Source organism: Pteropus alecto, unplaced genomic scaffold, assembly GCF_000325575.1.
Source record: "Pteropus alecto unplaced genomic scaffold, ASM32557v1 scaffold113, whole genome shotgun sequence".
NCBI classification, from domain to species: domain Eukaryota; kingdom Metazoa; phylum Chordata; class Mammalia; order Chiroptera; family Pteropodidae; genus Pteropus; species Pteropus alecto.
In genome coordinates this window covers 6,779,987-6,789,271 of record NW_006433949.1, presented here as the reverse complement: position 1 = coordinate 6,789,271, position 9,285 = coordinate 6,779,987, and the positions used below count along the sequence as shown (strand labels likewise).

Sequence of the window (9,285 nt, the reverse complement as noted above, 5' to 3'; positions counted from 1 at the left end):
CAATCCAAAATGCAGCCTACCCAAATCTAGTTATCCAGAAGGAGGGTTCTTCAGCACCCAGTCTGTCAGAGCCAGAAATAGTACTTATATTTAAAGTCAGTTTTACATGTATATGATATAAAATTCATTGAGGAACGAAAGCATACAGAGTGAAAAGTTAAGTCTCACTCTAACCCTGTACCCCAGCCTACAGCCTCATTCACAGTTAGCGTTTGTGTTTCCTTGAATAACCCAGGTCACCTGGGGACTATCACAGCGTGCCATGGACTGCCCTTTGAGAGCCCCAGCTAAACCTCTGACCCAGGCCCTGGCCTTAATCACAGAGCGGCATTTGGAGAAAGTGTCGAAAAAAGGGACAGCAAATGCCCATCAGGCCACAACACCTATTTCAGGTAGACGAGGCAGGTAAAAGCTCAAATCAAAGTCAGGGAGGGAGAGTCTCTGACAGAGGCTGCAGCAGTACATGAAAGTAGAGAACCCACTTCAACCCTTTCCTAGAGCTATACAGGTTACAGGTCCCTCAGAAGCTGAAAACAGGATGTGGGTCAAGGTCAGACTGGGGAGGGTATGTGCAGGATACCAAAGCTTTGCCACTGAACTTCTGTTAGGAGTGAGACTGCAAGACAAATCATGGGAACATACTAAACTCTTACATTTTAAAACTTTTTTTATTATAAGTTTGTGACAAAAGAAATTCAACCAGAACAGAGTATAATGTAAAGAGGAGCCAGGGCCAGCGCATCTCCTGTGTGTTTTTCCATAAGCTTCCCTGTTGTGTCAGGTGTGCGGATAAGACAGAAGGGGACAAAGGACCTAAAGAAGAAGAACTGAGCAAAGAGCTAAGAGTCAGATGGAAAGGGATGGGTAAAGAGAGGAGAATAAAGATACGATGGCTGGGGATAGAAGGTTCCAGTGCAGGAATGAGTGGGAATGAGGACATATGTTGTCTCTGAGACGAGCAAGGGTATGCTTGTAAAGTAAACCCAACAAAGAACAGGGTGCTCGGGTCAGTGACACTGCCCTCTTCATAGGGTTACTGCAAGGGATACGTGACAAAAATACACTGAAACACCATAACCTGCACACGAGTGTTCATGGCAATTTTATCTATAACAGCTCCAAACTGTAAACAACCCAAATGTCCCTTCAAGGGTAAATGAATAAGTAAATTTTGTACACTTAGTCCATGGAATACTACTAAGCAATGAACAGGAACAAATTACTGGTACAACTTAAAGGATCTCAAGGGCATTATGCTGAATGAAAAAACCCAATCTCAAAAAGTCAGATACTATATGATTCCAGAGAGAACATTCACAAAGTGACACAATTATAGCAACAGGGAATACATCAGCGATTGCCAGGGCTGAGGGTTGGCGGAGTGTGTGTGATTAAGAGGCATACGACAGCTTATTGGTGGTGACGGAACAGTTTTGCATGCTGACTGTGACAGTGGTTACTCTATTCCACACATGATAAAATCTCACAGAACTACACACACGTAAGTGCATGTGCAAGAATGTATGTAAAAACTGGTGACGTCTGAATGTCTGAGTTGACAGTATTGTCCCACTGTTCATTTCTCAGTTGTGATGATGTACTAAAATATTATCATTGGGGAAGCTCGGTGAAGGGCACACGGGAACTCTGCTATTCTGCAACTTCCTATGACGCAAAGTATTTCAAACATAAAATGTTGTATAGAGGGAAAAAAGTACCGATGCCGTCTGTGGTCCTGAAGTACATTACAAGTACTGAATAAATGCGAAAACCAAAGGTTCATCAAAACAGGTCTTGGAAAAGGGGAGGCCTGCGCTGCTGCCCAGCTCCTGGCAGCTGTGGCTAGGCAGAGAACACAGGGCTGTGTCCTGCAGAGAAGCGCAGCGAGGGCAGGGGCAGCACTAGAAGGGACAGCTCCTGAGATCGGGGAAGTCTGGCATTGACAGCACTTCTTTGTGGCCCCAAGACTACCCTGAGATGCAACTGTCTATTTCGGCTACAAAACACAAGCCCTTGGATGTGGCCCCATGCCACCCCAACCTCCTTAAGAGTCCTCCATTCCCACCCAGGGGTAAAAGGAGGAGCTCAGTGTCACCTAACCCTTCTGGTAGCCCAAAGAAGGTTTAGAGCCTCTCTTCCCCACACCAACAGAGACAAAAAGATAAAAAAACAGAACTCCTTGGAGCTTCTCTCAGGCTCTTCTCGACACCATCTTAAGCAAAGGAATAAAATCCGCGTTGCCACCAGAGAGTGTGGCAGGTTCTCTGAGAAGCCTGGTACTCACTCTGTGGAGCTGCCGTAGACACGACAGTCATGCCGTGGGGCGCCATCCCTGAGGTGCCGGGGGGTGGCTGCCCAGAGAGAGACATTGGCTGCCCCATGGCGCCAAGGCCTCCCATCCCGCCCAGGGGCTGTCCTGGGCCCCGAGAAGGCATGCCGATTCCAGCTGCTCCTGCAGCAGGTCCTCCAGTCAGGCTCTGTAGTGCATTCATAGGGTCTGTGGGAACACAAGGGCACAGCGTCTCAAGGAAGCGCCCACAAAGTGGACGAGGCTCCAAAGGCTATGAGGCTTCAGAACACCTGCCCCATGCTGTCTCCAGGCTTGAGCCCCTCAAAGCCCCAAATGGTGAGAGAACAGAGTCCTGGAAGCCTCCCAAACCCAAGCCCAACTGTCTATCACACCCCAAGGGACAAGATGTTGGGCATATTTGTTACTGCTTCTGGACCATGAGCCTTACTGGGCAGGGAGCATGTGCCATAGTCCTGGTCTGGCCTGTGCCAGGGTCCTAATGTTGAGGGATTAACTTGCCCTTCAGGGCAGGCAGCGGCCCCTACCCCTCCTGGCTGTACAAACCTTCCTGCTGTGTGAGCACACAAAAGCCCTTCTTTGAGTAACAAGAACACAGGGGCCAGAGAAGCCAGGGAGACAGACGGATGTTCTCCAGGGAGGTTACATGTCTCCCTGCACACCAGAAGCCCATCTCTGCTAATCTGTGCACGACCTCCACAGAGGGGCAGTTCTTAAGATAGACTCCTACATCCAGGGCCACCAAACCAGCAAAAGCTAAGGCATGAAAAAGGGGTCCACACAGTGTTGAGGGGCACTACGACACTGCCAAATCCACAAGGTCTGCGGACTCAGTTCAGTGAGCAATTCTGTGACTCAGGACAAGGAACCCAAGGTTCTTGTCACACACTCTCATGAGTGTGGCTCACAGCAAAAGGCTACCTACAGACAGATATGGCCTGGCCTGGGCACCTTGTGACAGAACCGGGCACCAAAGGACCCCACGCTTCAATGCCAAGAGCCCAGAATTCTCCCGGCCATGTCCTCTGATCCCACCTGGCCCCAGCTGGCTAAGAATCACTGCATATGCAGATACCCTGAGGGGAGACAGGGTCCACACAGGCAGATGGAGCTAGCTTGGCCAAGGCAATCATTGGCAATCATCTGACATATATAGCTCTGCTGCCTATGTTAAGACAAACAGCATAGCAGGCTGACTCCTTTCCCAACAGGTCAGGGTTTAGTTGGCCATCTTAGACCTAAACTCCTTCACTGGCAGCTCAGTCAGTGAAATTAGGGATGAATCATCAGATAGTGTTCCTCTTAACTGATAAAGCCTTGAAATTAAAAAGTAAAAATAAATGATAGTTTTTAACTTACAAAGAAACTAGAAACTTAAGAAAGTGAATTCACAGCTATTCCCTAAGAACTACTACCACTACATGTTATTATACTGAATATACCATAACGGTTCTCTCCCAGAGAGCTCAAAATTTTAGACAAGGTCTCAATAATTATGTGAGTTTTTACAATCTTTTTGTTGGTCAAAAACAGTATTTAAGTGAAACGTGATGGGGCAGTATCATATGACGGCACAGACTGCCAGGAAGAGGAAGGATGGGGAGGGAGGGGTGCAGCTCCACAGTTCTCACGGTCAGCCAGAGTTTTTCTCTCTGTGAACTTTCACCTCTAGTAACAGCTTAACCCCAGGCACACGCAGGAGCCACAATCTCATTCCTGTTGTCCCAGATCCAAGGTTGGGATCAATTTTAATTCAAAAAGGAAAAATTCTCACCACTGACAGAAGCTTGAGATTTCTTGTTATCTAAAAAAAAAAAAAAGTAAACAGTTTTACATAACCACATATTTCCATAGTAAGTCAGTTTTACAGGAATTTGCCTAGAGATCATTTGCTAAAACTGAGCTGCCCCTGCCTAGAAACTAGATAAAAACACCTCAGAGCTTCAGAGCATGAGTAAATGTATGAGAGAGAGAGAGAAATATTTGGTCCATCCCATTCCTGGTAGTGCTGACACACAAGGGGGCCTGGGGAAAGATGGTGCCAAACCGCCTCAAGGTCAGCCTGGGGCCCCAGAGAACTGCCCCCAGGTAGAGCTCACTTACTCTGGACCTATTCTAGTTCTCTTTCTTTCCCAGGTCCAGAATCTCACCATGGGCCCTGAGCAGCAAACAAGAAAGCCACAGGGATCCATGATGGACTCAGAATGGTGCTAAGAATTCCACAACACCTCCATTTTCAGCCTGCTCTGTGAGGGAGCATCTCCATTTTCTAGATGAGGCTGGCCAAGGTTGGCTCGAAGCCAGATCTAGCTGGCCCCAGCACCAGGTAGGGAACTGCCGCACCACTTCTACACTCCCCTGAAGAGCTGGTGAGGCGGCTGTGGACACGGCAGCCCACAGCACTGTGTCTGCCAACATGCCAGGGACACCTCCGAATAGGTCAGCCCAGCCCCGACGAGCAGAGCCCCTTGCCAGGACAAACCAGGGCAGTTCATCCAAGCTTCTCATTCCCCAGGCTCCTAGTCCCATCTCCTCTTGTTCTATACTCCATAGGATCTTCCCAAACACAGGGGGAAAAAAAAAAAAAAATCCAGTAAAGGTCACCTTGTTGGACATTCTGGTAAAAAGCTAGTGTGGAAAGAAGCAAAATCTACTGGCCACACAGGGGCTCTGGGATTCTTCTTTAGCCTGGCATTACTGACACTGAAGATGTAGCTGCCTCTACAATCAAAGGGGAACAGCAACTGGATTTGCTCCAAGGACAGGCTGTGTCAGAAGAAGGCCATCTCCCACGGCCACACAACTGTAGGCAGGCAGGAGGCGCTACTGGCTGAAAACACAAAGTGCCCTGCCCGCCGGTTTCCTCTAGAGACTGCAGCCATCTAGGAACGCTCAGTGTCTATGTGCTCATACGTAACACATTAAAAACCACCAGGACCCTAACACTCTGAAGAGCCAAAGCTGCTGCTCTGCCTGGCTGATAGGACCAGAGCAGGATCCTGGGAATCAGAGGAGCCAGAATGTGGCAGGGGTCGGGTGACCCTTATCATGGCAGGGAGCTAGCGGCAGGATTTAGGAAGTTGGCCTTAGAAGCTTCCAGCCTGACAGAAACACATTTAGGTCAGGCCTCCCTGGGTCAATAAAACCAACTATTAGAGAAGGAAGTTTCTGTTCCAGGGTAAACTGCTTATTTAAGAACTGCCTAGAGATAAACGTAATGGTTCTTTTAAAAAAGGAAGTTAAATGGACAAGCAGAAACAGCAGTCCCGTTGAAACCACTTTGAGGCTAACATTTCCATTATGGTAAAATCAGTATTTTTGAGGCTGAGGCTCTAGGAGGATGGGAGAGATGGAATCAAATGCAAAGTAATAAAGAACATCCCAGAAAGCAGGAGCTTTTACACAGACATTCTAACTCAAGCACTGTGCCCAAGAAAGTCTCCACTACCACACGACAGAGCCAGCTTCTCACAACCATCCAGAAATATAAAATTTTACTTACGAATGTCTCGAAAATGGATAATGAGCCTGGCCACGAGAGAAAGGTATTCGTCCTAAAAGTAAACACAGGAAGCAGTTTAATGCCAGATGAAGTAAGGCCATGTAATTCCCCGTTGCCACCCCCTTTAATTCCCATGCCACCATGCTGAGGCCCACTTGCCCTGATGGCAATGCTCTGCCTGGTTCAGTCTCCTCTGGAATCCAGATCTCAGAGAAAAGCTGTCCGTGCTGAGCTACAGCAGACCAACAAATGGCACAGAGAAACAGAAAAACAAGAAGGGTACCCAGAGACTTCAAACTGCTGCTCCTTCCGCCCTGCTGTAAACACTTAACTAAGAGGCCCAAGAGCCAGCTCAGGCACCATTCTTTTCAGAGGGGACAGTAGGTCTAGAGGGGATGAGGAAATGTCCTAAGGTCCCAAGGCATATTAGAAGTCATGGGCTGGCTGCTTTTGTCTTTGCACTATCTGTATTCAAGTACTTCTGCTTTTACTAGCCAGCCTGTTGCTTTTTCACTGCTGACGTCACACTTGCATGCAAATCTGGAAGTCCCTGGCTCTGCTTTTGGAGATCTGAATTGACTACACAGGCAAGGAAGAGGACACGAGGCCACTCAAGGATGGCAGGTGAAGGCCACTGCCTAGGGCTGTCTTTGTCCCAGCTGCCCAGCTGCTGTGTTTCTGGAACTGCCCAGCAGGGCTTGCCTTCCACCAATTGTCCTCTTTGCAACCAAGGACACTCACTCCCGGGTGTTCCGGGGAAATCATTACTGTGAGTTTGTCCTCTCGTCAACAAAGTTAAAATCTGTTTGAGTTAAAATCTAATTTCGCAGAAGCTATACAATCCTTCTCCTCCTCAAAATGCCCATCCTTCCAGCAAGGCAGCCTCGAAAGGGCAAAACCTTCACTCTCTGCCCTCCTCACATGACCCTCCTCCTAAGTTACTGACAGTGACAGTCCACTTAACAGCAGACTGATGAGACCTAGGACCCAGCTTCAGCACCTGTGATGGTACTGCCCCGAGATACATGCCTTTGAGCCTAGGGACACTCAGTGAACCTCTGTTGTAGGAACACCTCATGGAAAGGGAAATAAAATGAGTGGTCTCAGATGAATGTAAAACTATACGCACACTTTTTAAATCTTTATTATCCCTCATCTATTCCAAACTTCACCTCACCACTTTTTTTTTCAGCCAGGGGAATCAACAGAGGAAACTAGGAGGGTAAAAGGCCCAGGGGAAATGGTAAGGCTGGGATGATAAGCACGTCAAAGGAAGCGGGTACAGAAAAGGACAGTGAGGTTCTGGACACTCAGGAGGTGCTGTCGACATCCTCAATTTCTGACTAACTCCATCAATTTCTGGTAGAAAAGAGAATGTGCTGGGAATGAAGGGGCCCCGGAATTGGGCTCCTGCACACGGACCACCTGCCGAGGCTGCTCCATGAAGGACGACAGTATGGGAAGCAAGGAAGGTGGTGTTAGTGAGCTCGGGAAATGAAGTGGCCAAGTATGAGCAGACAGGACTGGGAGCTTGCCAGGTCAATGTCTGGTGTCTGGTTAAGGCCTTGGGCCATCTTTTAGGTGGGCGACACCTTAAAAGAATTTGTTGTTTTCTCTACTTTCATAAAAGGTAAAACGAGAAGCAGCAACCAAATACTTTCACTCAGACACAAGATACAGTAAATGGGGCTCAAGACCATGTCCCCAAAACCTTTCGCATAAACCAGGACCGAGGGCTCAGAGCCAGGTGCGCGGAAGCCACCACACTGCAGTCCCAGCGTCATTCCTTGGCCCAGAGTGGGGACGGCCAGCACAGTCTGCTCCTGGCTGAGGCTGCTCCCCTGGTGAAGTGGAAGCTCTCAGGACCAGACCAATGTGAGAAGGCCTGAGGAGGAAGGAGGAATGCTACCATCTGACAGGAGAAATGAGGGCAGGAAGCAGTTAGTCACACTGCTGCCAAGGGGCTTTCTTATGGGTGAAATACGCCTTCAAAGTTCTTGCAAAGGCCTGGTCACTCAGAAACCACTGGGGGTTGAGCACTGCAGGTCTGCTGCAAGCGCCCCTTTCCACGGGAGAGGCTGGGATCTGAACTGCACCTCTGATTTCCCCCAGCTGGCCTATCTTACTCCCCAGGCTCCTAAATCTCCATCTGCAGAATGCTGGCATCCTGACTGGCCTCTCCAGGTGTGAGAATTCTGGGCCCCCCCATCCAGACAGACAGGTTACGGTATCTCCTTCTGCTCCAAAGCACTCCGCCTCTCCAGGAGTGTTCCAGGAAACAGGCTAAAGAGCATGTAACCTTCCTTATCTTCACTCACCATTACTACCTCCTCTGCCCGACATTAAAAATTTAAGTGTTCAGGCTGCACTTGAGGCTGGGTATTACCTGGCCACAGACAATAACAGCTAACACTGGCACTGATACGGTGCCAGGTGCAGCCCTAAAACACTTTACATATATTAATGCTTTTAGTTCTTCCAACCACTCTATTAGCAGGTACTACTAACACGCCTGGTTTGCAGATAAGAAGACAGAAATGTGAGGGAAAACACTTTACATAAATACTTGCTTGACCTATACAAGCCTTGCAATAAGGGCCCAACAATAGGGTGAAAAACGTCTCCCCACATGGATGTGGAGCGAGCAGCAGCAGGGACACACATACGCTCCACATAAAATACCACATGCCACACACTAACACCTCTGGATTAAGATACAGGGAATCTGAATATATATATTTGCTTATATCTGCAAAAAGAAATGCCAGAAGGATAAACAAAAATTGAAGATCAAAGTTACCCCCAGAGGTACCAGGAACCGGCTGGAAATGAGATTTCCCATTTTGTTATAAGGTTTTCACACTGGAAGTATATAAATCTTTTACCAAATCAAAATAAAACCAAATAGAAAGAAATAAGTATAATTCCTAAAAATTCAAAATAAACCAAAACATATGAGCTAGATATCAAGTTGGTGTCAGAATCACACAGGGAAAAGAAGTCCTTTTAGTGATCATTTTAAAAAACAAAAAAGCAAACAAAACACTCCATATCCTTAGTGGAAGGGATACATTTTAAGGACAAACAGAGATGCAAAGAAGTCTTAAACTTAAAAAAGAAAGCAAAAAGAAACCATAAACTTCATCCCACATTTTGTTATTATTTGTCACTAATTTGGTGGTAACATTAGTCTGTTTATTCTGAAAGTATTTTAAAGCAAGTAAGTAAATATGTTAATGATATGAGAAGCCAAGATATTCATAGTAAGAGAAAAGGTACATGTTTAAAATGAAAGTAAAACTCCATAGGTTAAATCTGAATTGAAACATCAGTGTGAAGTTACGGGGTTTTTGAGGTGGCTGTTTTTCAAAAACGTTACTTCTTAGCTCTGCTAACAAAAAAAGCACTTAGATGCCATGAGCAGCCAGTGCCCAGAATGCAAGCTCTAAATACCATTTCACTCTCAAAAAGGAAT

The 9,285-nt window shown here is 47.2% G+C and overlaps 1 protein-coding gene across 9 annotated transcripts in view; it reads right to left on the bottom strand.

Annotated features, from left to right (window-relative positions):
• MED15 (mediator complex subunit 15) overlaps positions 1–9,285 on the bottom strand; it is a 57,286-nt gene that overhangs the window by 22,964 nt on the left and 25,037 nt on the right. For all 9 annotated transcript variants that reach the window (XM_025044460.1, XM_025044459.1, XM_025044465.1 and 6 more), the window contains 3 exons: positions 5,811–5,862; positions 4,083–4,112; positions 2,285–2,497 (listed from right to left, as the gene is read on the bottom strand). In XM_025044460.1, the coding sequence (XP_024900228.1) occupies positions 2,285–2,497; positions 4,083–4,112; positions 5,811–5,862 (295 nt within the window). The remainder of the gene's footprint in view (positions 1–2,284; positions 2,498–4,082; positions 4,113–5,810; positions 5,863–9,285) is intronic.